The sequence below is a fragment of the Struthio camelus genome, chromosome 1 (assembly GCF_040807025.1).
Source record: "Struthio camelus isolate bStrCam1 chromosome 1, bStrCam1.hap1, whole genome shotgun sequence".
NCBI lineage: Eukaryota > Metazoa > Chordata > Aves > Struthioniformes > Struthionidae > Struthio > Struthio camelus.
The window spans coordinates 185,549,910-185,570,346 of NC_090942.1; the positions used below are offsets into that span (position 1 = coordinate 185,549,910).

Genomic DNA, 20,437 nt, shown 5'->3' on the forward strand with positions numbered 1-20,437 from the left:
AGATTTTAATTAAGAATTGTTTGTCTGATTTAGAAGATGATAGAAAGAAGGTATGTATTTTCCTCCAATTGCTGAAAGGTGATCGTACTTCTAAAATTTGCTGAGATTGTCCAAGAAAGTGTATAAAATCTTCATCCATCACTGTGAGCCCCTGGTCAGGGAATGACAGTGCAGTAAATATCTTCAGCAGCTGCCTTTTAATGTACAAGCTGTTTTCAGTAGGAATTTTCAGCACTCACATAAAACACACTGTCATGAGTGACTGCCTGCGCTCCAAAGTCATTACTATTGGGATGATGGAATATCTTTCAACGAATAACCAAAAAACTTTAAATGTCATGTCAAGTTTGTTGAAGCCATTTTCAAGCCATGTTCAAGGTTACATGAATATTGAGTATGCTTGTTTTTAAGAAGTTTGAGATCTATGAGAGAATCACTCAGATGCTAGTGTAGAGAACAATCACTTTAGTTGGAGAGAAAAAAAAAAATCCTGTCTCTTACTATATGTCAGTCCAGCAAAGCTTCTGAATCTTAAACTAGTAGCACTTCTTGTGATAGTTAAGACCAGTGATGTTTAGCAAAAAGCAGCAAAAGTTATGCAAATTTCTAAAATTGTTTAGCTGCCTAAATGATCATAAAGCAAAGATATGTCATCACTATGGATAATTAAGCTGAAATTTTTTTTATGAATTTAAAAATTTGATTAATTCCAAAATATATAGGAAATATAATTATCTAGATACAATTTTGGAAGCCACTGTGCAGTGCTGAGTGCTCTGTTTTCTCTTTGACTCCAGTGTGAAAGGAAGATCTTGGAAGCATCTATCCCTGATTTTGTGGATAATGGATGCTAATTTAATAAAGGAAAGTAAATTCTGTATCACTTCCAGTGGACCAAGCTCACTGCTTCTGAACTGAACTTCTTGCCTCCCTTGTGATTATTCCTCCTTCTAGTACTTCATCTGCATGTAAAATTTTGTCTAAACAAGACGTGCTTTTATAGTAAAATACTCAGTTTCAGTATTTTGTGATTGTGAAATGACGTTTGTTTTGTTTTTTCTTCCACAGAGAACCAGAAAGCACAACTAGAGAAGTCATGTTCACACCACAGTATCAGCTTAAAGTTGACGAGAAGCCCAGTCACCAAAGAGATTTCCTATGACATGGAAACAAATTCTTCTACAGCATGGAGCAAGGCTGCTGGGAGAAAGGAAGCCTGTAATGGAGAAGGCAACAAAGAAAAGAAAACAGAGCGTATTGGGTCTCCTTCTAAAGGAGAAGCCATTCCAGAAGTAGAAGCTCTCCTGGCAAGACTGCGAGCGCTCTAGGATAATCATATGAAGGATTAAATCAAAACACACTATAGTAGCTTACATCTTTTAAATATACACTAACTTTCAATTACTGACATTACATACTTTTGAGTTCTCAATATGTGAATACTCCACTCCTAAACTGTACAAAGTGGTACTATAGTATTGCTTAACTGTAAGCAGATTGTTATGTATTTTTATCTATCGAGCATGTGAAAAATATTAGAAGAAACAGATACTAAATTATTCCAAGGCACAATCATTTTAGTGGACACACTGCTGACCACAGTGTTTTGAGAGCTTCTCAAAATAGAAGTAAAATACCTTCTAAATATTGTTAAATCATCATGCTGGGGAATCAGGGTCAATAAATAACAGGAAAAGTATTCTTATATTTTGTACTACAGTTTTTATGCTTAAGTGATTTTAGCACCTAAGAAGTATTATTATAGCATTCTTTGCAATTGTAATGATGGGAAATGTGCATCATCTCAATTTCTCAGCCATGTTCCAGTTTGAGGTCACTGAAGAGCACCAAAGCTTTCTGAATTATATATGCATTTACAAAATGGAAATCCATGGACAGTAAACAAGAAATCTATGCAAAGAATATACTTTAGATATGATTAATATATCACTGCTGTTAAGCTTAGTTATGATGATTATTTCAAAATAATATATACAGTTTCTGTGAATGCAATGCTTTGCTGTTGTGTCCATAGCAGGAGAAAAATCTTTCTTCAAATTATTTACCAATATAATCTTTTAACTTTTCACATATGAGTTAATATGTTTTTGTAAAAGGAACATATAATGGAAAAGATTTTTACAATTGGGTTTTCACAACCTCATTTTCCAGTAGCCTATAAAGTCATTTGCTGGCACAATAGGAATCTTGCACATAATTGCATCTCTTTTATCGCATTGTCATTGTACATTGTTACATGTTGGCTATCGTATTTATTAATTGCACATCATAAGGAATTTCTACCTATGTTATCAAGTAGGAAGCTACTATTAGTATCTTTGCTCCATTATTTAAAGCTTCCTTATAATAAAAGTGTATTAGTTATCTAATATCTTTCTTCCAAATTACTCTATTTTTCTTTACAAAATCCTGAAAAATATGTCTTTCAATAAGAGGCAGTTACATGAAACCAGTGTTTCAATGCTTCAGTGCTTTTTATATCCTTGTTTAAGTTGCCTTCTTACTTCCTGCACTAAACATTAATAAAGTTAATTAGAACTCTGAAACTAGGCCTGTTTATAAACACTGCATGGGGTGTTTTTCAGCCATCATGGGAGTCAGTCTCATGTTTCTGGGTTTGTTGTAACTCTCTAATTACACTTCCACTTTGGCTTTAAAAAATACAAGCTATAAACAGAAATTAGATATGTAAAGATGCAGAGAAATCCAGTCAGACGGTCATCTCTTCAGCCCTACTTACAAGCAATGGGCAAAGCTGTCATATCAGGCTGCCTCTGGTAGCTTGAAATAGCATAGAATTGGGAATTTAATGCATCTTTAATGGATGAGTAGCAAGTGCTGGTCCGCATAATGTAGTAGAGTATGAGTCACAATGGAACTGACAATTTCCTGTACAATTACTACAGTAAATTGTATGCAATAATTGTATGTAATACGATTATTAAAGTTCCACTAAGCTCTTTTCCACCACAATCCCCGTTTACAGGGTACAGTACAAATAGTAATCTACAAAGTACATTATATTTGACTAACTAAAATAGTATCTCAAACATGAAGAGAATCTCTGTTGAAGAAAAATATATATATATTAACCACCTACTGGATGTCTTCAAATGCTGAAGAGATGCTAAAAACAAAAGGGTTGGAATGGAGAACTGAATCTAAAATACTAACACAGTGACCTCTTAAGTAAAGGTGGAAGCACAAATTCATTGCCCTGACTACAGTAAATTTGTTCATTTGAATTAGTGGCTGAGAGTCCACAAGAGAAAACTGACAGTTCAGGACACTACTGTGTAGTAGTATTCAAGAAAATAAAATTTACAAAACTGTATTGGAATTTTCAATGAGCAGAGAGCTTCTAGCAGCCTAGCATCTTCTATTTTTAAATAAGTATTCATACTTAAAATTATAGATTTTAAGCCACCTTTTTTACAGTTTGAGAAGCTTTTAGAAGTGTATTCCAGGGCTTTTAGTCCTGCTTAGACATTGTATTTCTGAATTAATCTTTTCAAGCATCCATCAAAATAATTCTTAGTTTCTTTTGAATAACTAGAATAATATTAAAAAAAATAAAAAATCTGTACAACTTCTTAGAACCCATTCAAATACAATATGTAATTGTTTTTCCCTTCAATATTTCTTTGTACCGTCATAATTTGACTGATTCAGAGTTGTCCAGTAGAAATACACAGTAGGTTTTATTTCTACATTTCATCTTTCTCGAACTGAACAAAAAATGACATTTTAAATGGGAAAAATACTTATATTGCCTTATAAGTTCAGGCAAAAATAAATTTGAAAACATATCTGCATTCTATTTCTAAGTATTTATATTTTTGTTAAGATACAAACCTCAGTTTCTAAATTGTGTGGAATAAATTGTTTGGGATTCTAGTTTTATTTCAATTCTCAATTTTTAAGAATTAGGGAACACTTTTAATGCTGTGTGCTAGTTATGTTTAGTAAGACATTTATACTGACTATCAAGTCTATTGCTTGAACTATAGGACTGAACCGTATACCACTTGTGCTAGATATTGAAGAAGGTTCCGCATAGAGTAAAAATCTTCTGTTTCTATAATTCATATGTGAAAACTAAATCCTTATAAAAAGAGCTTTCTGATTTCTTCAGACATGACTATTTAAATAAAAGTGTTTTAAATGAGATAATCTTGTGAGGTACATTCCACTGCTCGTTCTTTACTTGAACAGCACACGCAAGGCACAAATACCAACAACTTTTCTTTTCAGTACAACTATAAAGGTCTAACACTTTTTTGATTCTTCACATTAATTTTGCATGACTTTTCATTTCACTCAGTAAAAGAATTTTGATTACTACATCAATTTTTGGTTTATGTATACTATATTATTCATGGCAGTAGTCTAAATTCCTCCATACAAAATTGTAATGTTTTGACCTTATCAAAATATTTATGTTTGCTATAAGTCTCCTCAAGCTGTGCACAACCAAGCTTGACATCTGGCTTGTGGGCCGTAGGTAATATAGTAGGCCATGGGAACCCAGTAGGAAAAATGATGGTAGCAGCTTTATTACAAAAATAGCATAACAGCATCAGGAGGCAATGGTTGCTGTAAGACAGGATGATCTTCTGAACCAGGTGCACCATGAATGGAGCAGGGACCAGCAACCTGAAAGAATTTTAGTCACTTCCCCCCACCCCCTTACTGATGGCAGCACCACTGCTTATGAGACAGAAAAGACCACATGTTAAAAAAAACCTCACAGTTTTTATAAGCCCCCTTCCTCCAGCACATCATTAACATAATTTTCCTTGCTTTAGGAAGGAAACTCACCTACAGCCACTTCATATGTGTGAATCTCACCCTGGCCCAGGCAAAAGCACACTCTCTTCCGAACTGAGTGAGTTAATGCTGAGTGGCTTGAGGTACTCCAGACCTTAAAGCTTTTGCAGTAAAACCTGAAAAAGGAGACATTTACTGCTAACACTTTTTCCGCATCTGTTTCTAGCAAACAGGACTAAATTACAATGTTTTAAGCTAATCTTTATAAGCATTGCAATACTTAGTAACTATAAAACAAATGAGCAACAAGCAAGGGTCAATAAACCTTCAACTGCGCTACCTAAAACATTATAATAAGCAAGCAGGGTCAAATAAAAGAGCTCAGAAAAAAATTACATGAGTATATTGTTTTCTCTAGAACAAAATGCAACAAAGCTAAACCACTTTCTATTTTTTTTAATGTATTTGATGTGGGTTTTACACAACTGAACTAGAGTAGAAAAATACCTTCACTTATAATTCAGTTTGTGGAACCGTTGCCTAGTTTATGAAATAAAAACTACTAGACTTGCGATTTTATCAGTTTTGAGTCTTATTTTATGCCAAGATTACTATATTTAAGAAACTGTAAAATGACCATCTGCTACTAAATTAACTATGCCATGGATTAATCAGTCTATCTGAATTAAATTATTTTGGCACAGAAAGCAAACACATTTTCTTACTCCCTATATAATAACCTTTCTATATCACACTACTGTGTATTCACCTAAAGTATAATATTAAGATTGTGGCTATATATTTTATTGTAAAACCATACTGATAAAACGTTTTAGTCATTCCAATACCAGTAAAGAATAAACAAGAGGTGATCCAGTTACAATTTTTTCCTCCTTCCCAACTATAGCAATAGCCATTATGTTTGTTATGTTAGTTGAGTACATTTTAAACCCTTCTGTGTATTTATTTCCTTCACTAACGGTTTTTTTTTTTTTTTTTTTTTTTGCTGTGAACCATGCAGTGTTTTACATTGAATTGTTATTAATGGAAATGTTTTCTGACAACATACCACAAATACACTGAGCAGATGACTTGTATCCAACATCATCCTATATACCACAGGATGTGTAACACTTGCGTGTAATCTGACTAGAGGCAGATAGATAAAGTATTTCACTCAACCAAAACAGAACTGTTCCTTTCATCTAAGTAAGCTTATTCCATTGTTAATATCAGAGCAGGATGTATTCTGAGATAGTAATATATCCCTATTTTTAAATCTGTGTTATGTTAGGCAGAAAAATAAACTATGGAAAGACAGAACTGAGAAGACTGGGAAGCAGAGTTGATTAATGTGCTGCCTTATTTCACTTGTGGGACCTGAAATTGCATCTAGTGCAGAATGAAGCAACTGGAAAAAAATAGTCTCATCTGACATCTTTAAAGGTCATGAAGGAAATGATGGTAGGTGATCCAGAGTTGGTATGGCCACAGGTGTCTTGTCTATTCGAAGACATATATCAGAATATCCTCCGAATGGCAATGCTGTTGGGCTGTTAGTTCTCAAAGTGCTCAAATGAATAAAGGGAAGGAAAAGTCTGACAGAGATAGATATGAGCCCCCATAAAAACCTAAGAATATTTTTTTCTTAAATCCAAGGGTCAATCCTGCTCCCATTCACTTTGATACATACAGAAGGGAGATGAGGAATCTGAGATGAGTCCATATAATGATAATATCTCTGTGCTGCCCTGCTGGAAAATGCTGTTCTTGGTATCTGCAGTGGCTGACATAGAGAAAGTTGCGCAGAAGGCAGTCTGTCCCGATAGTGTTTCAGACTCTGGAGAAAGCCAGATATAGGGGTCAAGACCAGCGAATTTAGGGTCAAAATCATGGGTTCATAATAAGAAAAGAACAGTTCTACAGACAGAAATTAAATATAAAAAATAAACTATATTTTATGTATTCTAAAATCTTAAGATGTCCAAATGGCAGCAGAATACCTGCATACTGCTGATAAAAAAAATCTTAAGCAATGTCAGCTAGAACAGCAGCTCTCCAGCTCTGATGACTCCACACGATCTACATGTTCAGTAGGAGCTTTCTAATTTATTTAAGTTTATTGCTCAATCTCTAATTGAGATTTTTCAGTTCAAACCAAGCCATATAAACGTCAGTTTATAAGAGTTAGTAAAAAAATGGCTTCTGTAAAAGCCGCTGCTCAATTTGTTGCATTTTAATTTGAAGACTGTTGTATGTAGTTGAAAACGTGCAGTACAACAAGCCTCCTTCCATTAAGTATGACAAAAATGGCAATTACGCAGTCTGTTGATCGAATTTTTATTAATGAAGTGTAGTTTCTGCTAATGGATGGCAAAGCAAAATAGTCAAGTCAAACAAGTCATCTTCACAGTACAATGTAAGATCCATCAATTTTGCCCAGGATTTCTCCAGTAATGAATCTCAGAGTACAACCCATCAGCGTTTCTCCTGAAAGACTACTACTGGGGCAGAGGAACCACAGAAAGGGGAATGACATGAAAAATGGGATAAGAGCTTTCCACACCTTAGAAGTGGAATTGATTGTGCCAAATTTATCTCTGAGGTGCCCGTGCACTGCATTAAAAATGCATCGACAGAAAAAATGTGATCCCACTGCGTCTTTGGTGGCACTTTGCCATTCTGTGCTGCAGCATCACTGTAAGATAACTAAAATCATATTGTCACAATTATCCTTGAGTCAACTGACGTTGTGGCGAATCAGATGGAACAGTAACTGAAGTGGTAAGAGATTTTTTTCAGTTAAGGTATAACAGGTTCCACCCTGCAAACTCACACTGCAGGATTTACTACTGAAACCTCAAGATGAGGGGGAACAGGAGCCAGCTTCTCCCTGTCCCTTTTGCGGGCAGTGTGGAGCAATCTAGCCCATAAGGAACAAAATGATCTCTCATTAACTTCAGCTCCAGAATACAATTTTCTACTCCTTGATTAAAAAATCCCCAATGACAGATCAAAAGTTTTTATTTTTCTCAGAAGGACCACACTACAGTAAATCTTTCCACAAACTAATAAACAGTTTAAATTCAATAGCACCTGGATAGAGCATCAAAATCAGCAGGCAAGAACAAATTAAACTCTTCCTGAGAAAGGCTGTGCAGAATCATTGCTTCCCTTTCCCCTTCCTCTACATATACTATGAAATACCCAAATCTATATTAAAACAGAGTTAGAATTGCTTTTAAGTAGATAAAAACAAGAAGATTCAGTATTCATGCTGCACATTTTAGTAATATGCTTGATCAGCACAGTTTTGGCACCTTATGTCAAAGAAAGAACTTGTCCCATTTTTCAGATCAGAACCTAAGTCCAACATGCAAACAGAGATGACCAAAATAAGGGCCTAATCCTGTGAGGTCCTCTGCATATCCTCGTGAGTACTCATCATCCTCAAATTGTGCAAAATCGTTCAGAGCACAGGGTTACTATAGGCTTTCAGGATCATGCCCTAATGAATAAAATATACAGAGGTGACTTGAGTAAAATCCTCTCCAATGTGCTGACAAAGGTAAAATAAAATATTCCTCCTAGGACACTTTCCTGGCAGGGCAACCTGACCTCTGGCTGACTGGCCTTGACAAAGGAACAGGTAGTGCTCTAACTAACCAATTCATCTGCCCACTGTAATCGCCTCTGGGGCAATTTTTTGCCAAAGGATTGGTATGTTGCACAGTTCACCAATACAAAATAAAAATTGTCCGTATATGCAGTAGGTACTCAGCAGATGCATCTGATACTACTGTAAAGCATCGGGTTACTGCATAATACCTTTTCAACTGTGACTACCTTGCATGCAAACTATATTGTTAATCGTTAAGTTTTTATTTATAAATTATCACCATATTTTCTAAACATGGTTCTTTTCGCAAATATCTCTCATGCTGGACATTAAGCAGTAGCTTAGAAAATCAGCTTTGTCCTTGCGCACTGATGCAATTTTACTATTATGTAGCAATTGCATTGCACTGAACTCTCATCCACCTGCAGATTTAACGTTCATCCAAAGGCACTGTTACTTCTTTAAGCAATATTATTTTCTCTGTAAAGCGTATCTCACTAGACTTGCCTTTTGGCCCCTTGTTCTTAGACTTTAAAAGGAGACTACAGCAATCTGATGCAGCACCCACTGAGAAGAAATCAAAGGCTCTTGTTGACTTCAGTGACTGCTGGAGACAGCTCCTAAATGGGATGACTCAAAGTATGGCTCTAGCCTGGAGGCTATACAGATGGTATTGTAGGGCTTTATTGTCTCATTGCTTCCAGCTCCAATCTGTGGCGTTTGTAAGTATAATTATTATTTTCTATTTGCTAGCCCAATAAATACGATGCTGAATAGGCAAGTTAAATTCTTTCTGCCTGATATGTTAACCAGCAGTAAAGATCCTGCAGCCAGAATTCACATAACACTTACGTGTTGCCATAACACTGGTTCCTTAAGGAAAAAATAGAAAAGCTCCTCAGCAAGAATAAGACTGCGTCTTGTGTACAGTTCTCATTTTTCTTAAAGGCCACTGAATCCACTCAGCAGAAAAGGACACATGGTCTACACGGCAAAATTTCAGTTAATAGGAGAAACAACTGAGGGAACAATAAATGTGCAAGCAGTTGTTGAAGGCCTAACGCTCAGAACTGCATGTTTTATTATCATCCTTGACTTGGCCACAGCACTAGAAGGCAGCTTAGCATGGTCGTGCAAGGGCTATCTTTTGCAGAGGTAAATGCACCTAGAACACATACTCTTTCTACTTAAACATAAGAGACTTCTTATAGCTGGCCCTGAAGGCAAGTGCCATTTCATGGTTTTGTCTGGAAGGGTAAACTTCCAACCACCCCAAAGTATATGGTCTCCTTATCGCTGGTTGTGTTATCCCCCAAAACCAGGGGCTGGTTGGCATGGGTCAAACTTGTGTCAGGGCCCGCTCTAACACTTATATAATAGGTGTGATAAAGGGCCAGTGCCTGAACCATGCCCTGACCCCTTTTAATGTGCTAATGTAGTCAGAGCTTTTATCAACTTGAAATGCACATTCTGACACAGTCCAGCTTTCTTATAAAAACAAAGTAGTTGAACACACACCCTTTTTCCATCCAACACTAACTAACTCAGTCATAGACTACTGACTAAAATGGAGAAATCTTGGCAAAACTTTCTCAGTGCCACTGCGGTTAGTCACGCTGCACAAAACTAATTTATTGCTTTACCATCCGTCAAGTTATATGTGCATGGCCTAGGTATACCTAGGTGTAGTACAAAATCTTACCAAGAAATCTGTCAGGTTTATTTGCATTCAATAGTCTTCACCAGTGGATTGTGCGTATGGTCACCTCTAACAAGTGGAAGAAAGTTAATCATGGTAAAGTTAAATTAACATGAAATGTCTAGCTTGTTTCATTCACATTCATTTGACAGTGGCATATGCTCCTGCTTTACACATGAAAGCTTAATTACAACATTTCAGGTGGCAAACCAGTTAATTATATAAAACTGAGGCCCAGAAGTCTGTGATATGACACCATTCTATGCTTCCCTGGGAGATGTCATGCACGGAAGAAGATGCTTATTGTTAGCAACATTAGACTAAGGGCTGCAGGAGGGCAGCACCACTGCAGTCTTGGGTCTCTGCACACAATCCGGCTATAATGCAGTGCAAAATGCATTTTGTACAACTATCTCTTGCTAATAACAAAAGTAAAAACAAAATTCTTTTTTTGCCTGGAGTAATACACGATCTCTTGTATGGAATTCAGCTCACCTAACTTGACATGTTTCTGAGGCAAACGTCTCCAAGTAAGATTATCATTCATTTGGCTTTCCTTTAACATTCATGTTGGCTTTCTTCCAATGCAGAACTATTTTGACTGCACACATTGGGAAGAGAGAAATCAGTCTGTAGCCATGCCTATTTCCCTGCTTTGACTAGAAAGAGGGCTGGAGGTGGCCAGCTCAGGTGTGGACAGATGACTCTAAGCATTTGCAAATGATGCAAATGCTCAGCATCATGTCACGAACCTCACTTGCTTTGTTCTTTCCCACCAGACTTAAAACAACAGCTGTCCCTGCATCTCTCAAAAGAAGCAGGTGAACAGAGTCCTCTTGCCACAAAATTCTCTCCTAATTCGCTCCTATCAGTGTTAACATTTTTTTTTCCAGAATATGAAAAATACCTGGGAACCTTCTCTTCCTTGAGGCCCTTCTTTCTGCCTTGCTGTTGGCTGCATGCTGATTATACAACCCCAGGGCTTGAGCTCTAACCATGATCCAGTATTGCCCCCCATTTTAATCTTGTGCGTAGCACTATGGGATGTCTATTATCTCAGGGATTTTCTACTCAGTTCACTCCTTGAACTGAAATACTGACCTTTGACCTGGCCACCAAAGTTTATCTTTAAGCCCAAGGCAATACAACTATTCAATTAAAACAATCCATCAACAAAGCAATAGATACTGCAGGTTGAAGAAGACAGCAGCATAAACTTCGAAGAAAGCACGCACCAAAGAACTGTCTTCTTTTTCTCTTCCTCCTGTAAGTTTCTCTGCCTTGCATCAGCCTTTGTTTTGTAGAACAACATTTTGTGGCTTGGTTTATATTCAGAATAAGCAACTTCTGCAAATGTCTCAGCTTTACACCTGCATGCAGTCACCTATAAAAGCTGTCTGCTATCTAATATTCTACCACTAAGAAAATTCTCTCTTAAAAATAATACATATAAAATATACAAAATTAGACTGTATTTTTACCTCAGGCTTTTGATGATAAAAAAAAAACTTACTTGAATGTCACCTTGAAGTTTTATAATACAGCTGTAAATTCTTTATAAAAATAAAAAGAAAACACAGTTTAGGTTTTACATAGCAAAGGACTTGCTGTGGTCTCTTCTACAGGCATTATCTTAGAAAACCCTCTGAAAGTAACAAAAAAAAATTACTTAAGTTCACAAAAACAAGGACATCCTAGAATGCTGATCTGCCAGTTTCACCTTTATCTCACCCAATTACAGCTGCCTGCAGAACTGTGTAATCCCCTGACACAGTGTTCCAAGATGCTTCATAGATCATAGGTGCAACAAGACAGCAAAAGCCTCTGGCTTTGCGGCAGTTTTGCACGGTCTCACAGAAAGCAAAGGGGGATTGTCAAATGTTGCATTGCAATAGCCTAAGAATGTCACTTTTGTGCAGGAGACTTCTGAAAGGCGCAGCTGTTACTAGGTAGCAAAAGACCTAGTGCAGATATGCATTTTTTTTAACAATGGGACATGTAAAGTGCACAATCCTCCAAGACTGCTGCAGACACACGGCATAAAGATGAAAAGCAGTAAGATTTTGTTCCAAAGTAAAGATATTTGTACCACTGAAGCCAGAGAAGCCTTTATTGCAGCAGCTCACAAAAAACCATGAGATTTTCTGGAGATAACTGGAGTGCAGTTAAAGGGAATACAGCAACAACAGCAACCCATCTCCGATCCCTGGAGGGGAACACAGGACCAGGTACCTGCTATAGCAACGATTCAGTTCTGTAAACAAGCCTAGCACCCAGCTGATCTCTCTTTCCGGTATTTGTCCAGCCATGTAAACATCTCTTGTCCATAAGGTCTTTTGGCAAAGTGCTCTCCCTATTTACCCCCCAGTCTGCATTTCCGTTTTGTTTTCAGCCTGATTCTTGCTGCCTCCATGTGATGACCCCTAATTCTTGTGCTGTAGCTCCAACCTTAAAGGCAGTTTAGGAAGAATTATACGCTCCTAAGGCTCTGTAATTCATCATTATTTCCAGAAGGAAGCAACAGAGCTGTGGTGGTGATTGCTTACCCTTTCGCAAAGGCAAAAGAGGAACATATCTGTCAACCAGCCATGACATCCTGGGAAAGTCAATACCAACTGCTGCCCTATGCTGCTTATCCATATGGTATTTATATTGACAGGAATGACCCTTGCAGACCAAAAGTGACTACAGGGAACTGCAGCATGGGTGTAAAAACTTGCATGTACCAATTCTCCCTATAAAGAGTCATGTTTCAGTTAAATAGAGCAGGCATTAGAGGCAGTGTTGGAGTATTGGCCTTCTCATCTATGGGCTGTTGTTCAATGAGATATTGGGAAAGGATTAAACCCAATTTATTACTCTATTTGCATTTAATAGAAAGGATAGTGAAGGGAGAGAAAGGGAGAGAGGAAGAGTATAAACAGACTGCCCTAGAAGTGATGGGAAATGGACGTTCTCACAGTCGGGTCAGCAGACGAATATGAAGGAGGACAGTAAATCAGTCCCCAGAACAAATCAGTTATTGTATCCTAATGCAAGTAAACAGGAGAAGATGAAAGTCTTAATACATTATCGAGTTTATAACTCAACTGGCATAACAAAACTAGGTGAGTAATGTATACCAGTAAAAGAATAACAATAAAACAAAATAATAGAGTTCTGGAAGGGAAACTTCAATAAATTTAGAGATTTGCTGGGTGAAGTCACCTGGGGATCTGATCCAAAGGAAAAAAGAGTTGCAGAAAGATGATATTACCTTAAAAAAATAAAAACCCTAACAGCCCCCCTAAAAAAGTAACCTATGGGGATAAGTACAAATTTGTAGAGAAAAAGGTAATATATGTTGCCAGATACCAATATGAATAAGTCGGATTTAAGAGCGACAAACATTTCACAAGGAGACAAATCTAAGTCAGACTTCTAAGGACAAAAAAAAAAAAAAGAAAAGGTATTGAAAGCATAAAAAGGAAAGCAAGCAATGCAACCTGAGATTCAGCTAGTGAAGAACATGGGCAGTAGCAAGAAATCAGTCTGTAACCACACTGGTGGTAACACAAAGATTTGGAAAAGTGTTGATCTGATATTCAATAGAAGAGGAAAGATAACAACAGACAACTTCAAGAAAGCTCTTTAAAGTCTTTTCTGCACGCTTTAAGAAGAAGAGCAACTGTGATAAAATGGCTGTAACAGTTCTTATGAGTGAGGAAAGGACAAGAACTCAGTTTTGAATACGGAAATATGGGCTGGAGAGTTTTAAATATATAAACACTTTTAAATCAGCAGGGTCTCAGGAACTTCATTCCAGCTAAGGAAATGTCAGTGATCATCTCTGAGAACTCTTGAAAGTTAGAGAGGTACAAAAAGACTGGCAAACAGCAAACATGGTGCCTAACATAAAGGAGAAGCAACAGTGTATTAGCTAAAAACGTCATATACCTTGGCATAATTATGACATTTCACACAGTTTTGTATGACTTTCTCAGAGGAAAATTAGCAAACATAGACTACATGAATACAGTCCCAAAGAATTACAAGGCTGGTTAGGACAATGCACTCTGTAGTAGGTGGGTAATTTTTCACACAAATACAGTCAAGAAAATTCTAAGTAGCAGCTATGCAGAAAAAAACAGCGAGGGTTTTTGTAGAACCAAAAGCAAGCACAAGTGAACGTCAGCACACTGTTGCCAAAAAAAAGCAGTCTTTATAATGGGACGTACAGATGCTTGTATATCATGACATACCCTTAAGGCAATCCTCCCATTTTGCTCAGGCATGGTAAAACATCAACTGGAGAGCTGTATCTAGCTGTTAGGCACTGCCTTTCAATAAATATACGATCCAGACACAGAAATCCTGAGTACGGCAAGGAGAATAATCAGATAACTAGAAAACGTGACCTAGAAGGAAAGATTTAATGATCCGAGGTTGTTTACCTATAGAAAAAATGAGGATGGATATGATAAAGCAGTAAAAGAGTTCACAATAAGAAGGGGAATAATCTCTTCTTGATGTCTATGATGGTTAGGATGAAAGTCATGGACAAATTGAAGCAACAGAGATTCAAGACAGACAATAAGGAAAACTTTCCAGCAGTATGGAGAGTGGCAGTGATTGCACTGTATGTACTCCATGCACTGGTAAACACCCCTCTTTGGCAAAGGATATGCAGCCCTCACATTGCAGGTCTTTAGCTGCTTAGTCAAGTATCTATCAGGATTTCTGTAATTAGAGTTGAGCCTGCCCTACGGCAGGGCAGTGGATTAAGCAGGCAATCTCTTAAGGTCCCCTCTTGCCTTCTAATAGCTCGCCATCTGAGAAAAGAGCACTTTTCTCCTCCTCCTTCACGATGTGCTAGTCAGAGTGATCCTGACACCCAGGCTGATCTGCCTGTGCTAATGCCAAAATGCATGACCCACGTCTGCTATTCTTTTTCTGGACCCAGACCAGGCTGTTTGAGTGCTCTGTGCTGTGCCAGCATAACGCTAACTCAGTGCCCTATCCATTGCATGTGAATACTAGGGCAGAAAGGGGGAAGGGGAGGTTTATTTCTGTCAGAAGAGACAGCACACACTCCTGTATCCCAGCTTCAGCAAAGGCTTTTACTGAACTCAGTTCAAATACCTAAAGTACAAGATGAGGGTGGAGATTTCAATTTCGGTACCTAATTTTTTCCTGCTAGAATTCCCTTCCTTTTCTTCCCAGAGCTCAGTATCAAGAGAAGGCTGCAAGAACAAGGGTTTGTGTGAAACAAAAGAGACAAAGGATGAGACAGCGTTAGAGCTCTGAACACCACCTAATCCTGCTCAGACACATCTGTTATTTTGGATATTTAAAGGAAAAAGCCTGTCTACTTGACAAACCAGAACGGTTCAAAAGAAACGATTACAACCTGTCATATCAGGTCAGCCTGAAAAGAGTTTCCATACAGCCAATGATTCCATAAATTACATTTACAGTCACTTCATTTCCCAGCCTGAAGCAGTGCAGAGCAGGGCAAAATGAACAGTGACAAAAATGCGCACGTTTTCTGCAATGGGATTGTGAAGAATAATATGGAGATAGGAATGAACTTGATCGAATCGCAATGAAAGATTAATTGTGTGACGTGTGAGTAATTGGTTAATGGGACTGGGTCAGCACCTGATGTCTGATGGTTTGAAAAGAGGATGAGAATGCAACTTCAGCTCTTTGAAAAAGGTTTTGCAGGCCAAAATGTTCCCAGCTCTGTAACTTGCACAGTCTGAGAAATGAAATAAATCTAAATGTAAATTGCAGAGTTGTCTGATAGGCAGAGGAATTTTTTGCTTGAAGACTGATATTCATATTGTCAGCGTTTGAGGCACAGAGACATAGAGAGGCCAGAATGGGCATCCAGCAAGGAAAAACATGGCCTGCACAAATGAACCTGGATGAAACGTGATGCATTAACCTGGAAGTAATTAAGAAAAAAGGGCAAGGGGTAGCCTTGTTAGTGGCTGCTCAGTGTATAACCGAGAGCCATTATGATAATATGGAACTGTAAAAAATGAGGCCTTGTCTGCTCTGCAAGGACGTTAGAGGATGAGTGACGCTTTTCCCATGAAAAGAGAGATTGCTCCAATGCCCTTCATCAACATTTTCTTTGCCTTGTCAACAGTTTGCCAGGCTATTGCCCTTCACTGCAGAATTGTCTGCATTTCAGTTGCTCTCTACTCATATACTTTGGGAAGGTAACATATAAACTTACAACAACTCTCACAAACATATAATTTGAAGATTATTCCATTGGATATATACTAGCCTGCTTTCAGAGATTACTCAGGAAGCTGTCTTATATTTTTTTTACTGTAGCGTAGTAGGTCCATGTTGTAGCTGTAAGAAATCAAGAAATTCTAAATGATCCAGCTCAATTTTCTTTAAGCATTAAAGATCATATTCACTGTGATGTTCAGTGCTCCCTGGGAACAGATTAGGGCTGAAGCCTTCCATCTCAGTAATCTTGCAGGAATAGGTTTTTAGGTCTGGACTCCCACATTTGCCCACTGTAACAAGAAGCATCTCTCTAGTTCTGGTACTACAGGCAAGAATCTGCCACTTTATTTGACTGCACCAGTATTTATCCCAGCAAGGGCATGCAGGGATAAAATCAGAAAAGCTATGCTCCAAAATGATTTACAAGGAACAAAGGACATAAAAGGAAAATAGAAAAGGGTTTACAAACAAAATAGAGGTACGAAAAAGACAAAGGAAAAGAGTAGACAATTATTCAAATCAGAGGACAACAAATAACTAATGGCATAGAGAGAGCTAAAATATTTTATCTCTTTTTTCTTTTATGAATATTTTCATAAAAATGATTATGTGTGATCAGCCACTTAGAGCAACGATTTTATAAGGCAATAGAAATGTAGGCTAGGAGAGGGACAGACTACTGAAATAATAATTAAATAGATTAAATGAATTCTTGTCAGTATTCCTCAAAAACTGCCTCCTAAGGTACTAAAGAAGTGGGTCAAGGCAGGCTCTGAACTATAAGCTCAGGAGTCTTCATGATCTTCAGGAACATGTGGATATAAGGAAAGTCCAGCTGATCAAGATAAAGGTAAATATAGCACCTCACTGATTAAACAAAGAGGAACTGGAGAACTAAAATTAACTGGTTTAATTTTTATATATAGTATAGTAATAAACAACAAATTACAACATAATAATTTACAAGCATGGAAAACAGCATTCCTGACCCTTTTTATCTACTCAGACATATTCACACCACAGGTGGGTCTAGTGTGACACCTGGTACACTTGACAATAGGGAAGGGGACGGGAACCTAACGTGGCCCCTTTAGGGGTAGCTGTCAACTCTGGACCAGCTCTGGGACACTTACAACAGCCTCTTGCTCCACAAGCGGCTTGAGAGTCTATGGAGTGAGAGTGTGATGGACAGCCAACATGGAATCACAGATGGTTGAGGTTGGAAGGGACCTCTGGAGATCACCTAGTCCAACCCCCCTGCTCAAGCAGGGTCACCTACAGCAGTGTGCCCGGGATTGTGTCCAGGCGGGTTTTGAATATCTCCAGCGAAGGAGACTGTATAGTGTCTCTGGGAAACCTGTTCCAGTGCTCTGTCACCCTCACAGGAAAGAAGTTTTTCCTCAGGTTCAGATGGAACTGCCTGTGTTTCGGTTGGTGTCAGTTGCCTCTCGTCCTGTCACTGGGCACCACCGAAGAGAGTCCGGCCCCATCCTCTTGACACTCACCCTCCAGATACTTATATGCACTGCTCAGATCTCCCCCCTCAGTCTTCTCTTCCCCAGGCTGAACAGGCCCAGCTTTTTCAGCCTCTTCACATATGAGAGATGTTCCAGTCCCATAATCATCTTAGTAGCCTTTCACTGGACTGTCTCCAGGAGTGCCATGTTTCTCTTGTCCTGGGGAGCCCAGAAGTGGACCCAGTACTCCAGGTGAGGCCTCAGCAGGGCTGAGGAGAGGGGCAGGATGACCTCCCTCCACCTGCTGGCAACACTCTGCCTCATGCAGCCCAGGAGACCATTGGCCTTCTCTCAATCCACTAAAAGGAAAGACAAGGTATAATACACTCAATTCACTGTGCCCCCCCCCCCCCCCCCAACAGAGCAGGTAAGATAACTGCCTGCCTTTAGAGACAAGTCAAGGGAAAGTATCTAGTCCTGTGTACCTTCTTAATAATAAAAACCTGAGACTATGTTGCAGGCCACTGATGCAACCAGATGTGCATACAACACTTTTTGCAGTGCAGCGTGCATGGAGTATTATGAATCTAAGAGATTTTAAAGACACGTATGAATCTCCTGAGCAGAGATGAAGCAGCTAATCCTGAAATATAATGATCTTCTACTAAGAAAAGATGAAATGGGAGAGGTAATCTACATCCCAGACCAGTACTGGAACAAAGGACATATCCCTCTGCTAAGCCTGAGTTTTACTTCATTTGTAATCTTCTTCCTCCAGCCTTTGTATCTATTCCTCTGATATACAAGGCCTAGATAATTAAATTTGTAATTTATTTCATAAAATGGCCAGCGTAATATCATGGGACAAGCTGAGCCAGGGCGGAGCTGATAAACTGGGATGCACTGCCTCTGTGTAAGTGACAAATTAGTCTTAAGTGGTTTGCTCTGAATCTTAAAGAAGTCCAAGAACTGGAGAATATATGATGCTATCCTGCAGCAAGCCAGCATAGGATGCTTGCACTGCCAGCCGGCAGCTTTTGGGATGAAAAAATCCAACTCCAATCCAGTGAGTGGGTGACAACTACACCTTCACCCTCAGGCACGATATCAATCACCAAAGATTTTCTAGAAAAAGGTTAGATAAATATCAATGCGAGATTTCTCAGTTATGGTGGACCCTGCCTCAGAGTAGGAGAAAGAATATCTGTCCTGCCTTATATTTATCTTACTACTTTACCATACAACACTCTACAAGACTGATAAAAACACCTTTGGGAGTTTATACTGCCCAATCCTTCCAACAGTCCTCCACCTTCCTCTGTTGTCCTGACTGACCAATTTATTACCTTCTTTTACCCAGAGAAGATCTTTGTTGAAAGATGGAACCCATGGCCAATTAACAGTTTTATGGTAAAGTTCAGTCTACTCAAAATAAGCACACTAGGGAAACAATGTCCTCCTTCCTAGCCTGTATAAATTGATTTTCATATTGTTTTTACTCTGAGGAGAAAAGCAACTGGTTTTGTGGCTAGATATCCTCCAGGATATACACCCTGTATTTTATACCCTATAAGACCCAAAATTCTGACAAATGGATGATCTCACACTGAGACTTTCCAGACTGCAGGTGCAAACAGGATAACAATTCAAATCTCTTTCTTGCAAAAAATCTGAGCTTTTTAAACTTGCAAAAGCAAGATAGATATATTTTTTCCTTTTACCTTTTTTATTATACAAGGGAAAGCACAGAACTTTTAATCTATCACCCAGTCTTCTGACACAGATGCAAAGAGTCAAGGGCCCCCATTCACCAGCAGTTTCAGTCCTGCTCTGACCTGTGACAATGCATATTCACGGATCATAGCAGCTCACATCTACTACGAAGATTGTTCAGCTCCACCGGTACATAATAATGTCTCACTTACATTTCCTCCAAACAACACAAAATGTGCATTTTCTTTTCCTCAAAGTTCCTCAAAGATTTCTTTCTCTTCCAGCTCAGCTATTGGTGTTCAAAGGTATTTTGAGATTTTTTTCCCCAAAGTATCAAATTTTGAGGCATTTCAGCCACTAATTTTGGTTTCAAAACCTGCAGTGGGTGATCTCAGAAGCATGAATTTCTACCAGCCAATCTTACCCTTTTTGTTTATTTGGACCAGTTTGATATGCTCTGAAAACAAAGTATAAATCTTAAGTCTTCCAGCGCTGTATCCCTTCCAGTGCTATTAACAAAGTAGAACCAAAAAGAGTACAACTCCCTCTGGCAGTTACTATGCAAGAATCCTCTCCTTCTTAAGCCCCATAGATTACTTTATTTCACAGCATTTCCTTTATGCCAATGTTTTATTTTTATTTTTTTCCCTACCAACCACCATATCACTGGTGAGGTCCATTCAGGAGACACAACACACCTTGACATGGAGCTGGGGCATCTGCAGTGCCGGCTTACGTGCTGGAGGAAGGTCTCACTTCACAGAAAGGAGGAGGGTTTCCCTTCACAGAAAAGAGCATCTCTTGCTGAAACTCTCTGACTACTGCAGCCAGCAGAATGCAGAAACTGTCACAATCCAGGACATTCCCTATTTTCTGCATGTGCTGAGTCCTGCTGGATGTGCCTCTGCTGGTACTGCTGCCTCTCCT

The 20,437-nt window shown here is 38.5% G+C and overlaps 1 protein-coding gene across 2 annotated transcripts in view; it reads left to right on the forward strand.

Annotated features, from left to right (window-relative positions):
* The window catches only part of DIAPH3 (diaphanous related formin 3), a 252,444-nt gene extending 247,134 nt beyond the window's left edge, over positions 1–5,310 (forward strand). Inside the window, exon 29 of one of the 2 annotated variants that reach the window (XM_068929688.1) lies at positions 1,069–5,310. In XM_068929688.1, the coding sequence (XP_068785789.1) occupies positions 1,069–1,328 (260 nt within the window). In that variant the 3' untranslated portion in view covers positions 1,329–5,310. The remainder of the gene's footprint in view (positions 1–1,068) is intronic. The other variant, XM_068929689.1, reaches the window with a different exon arrangement.
* Positions 5,311–20,437: the final 15,127 nt, after the last annotated feature.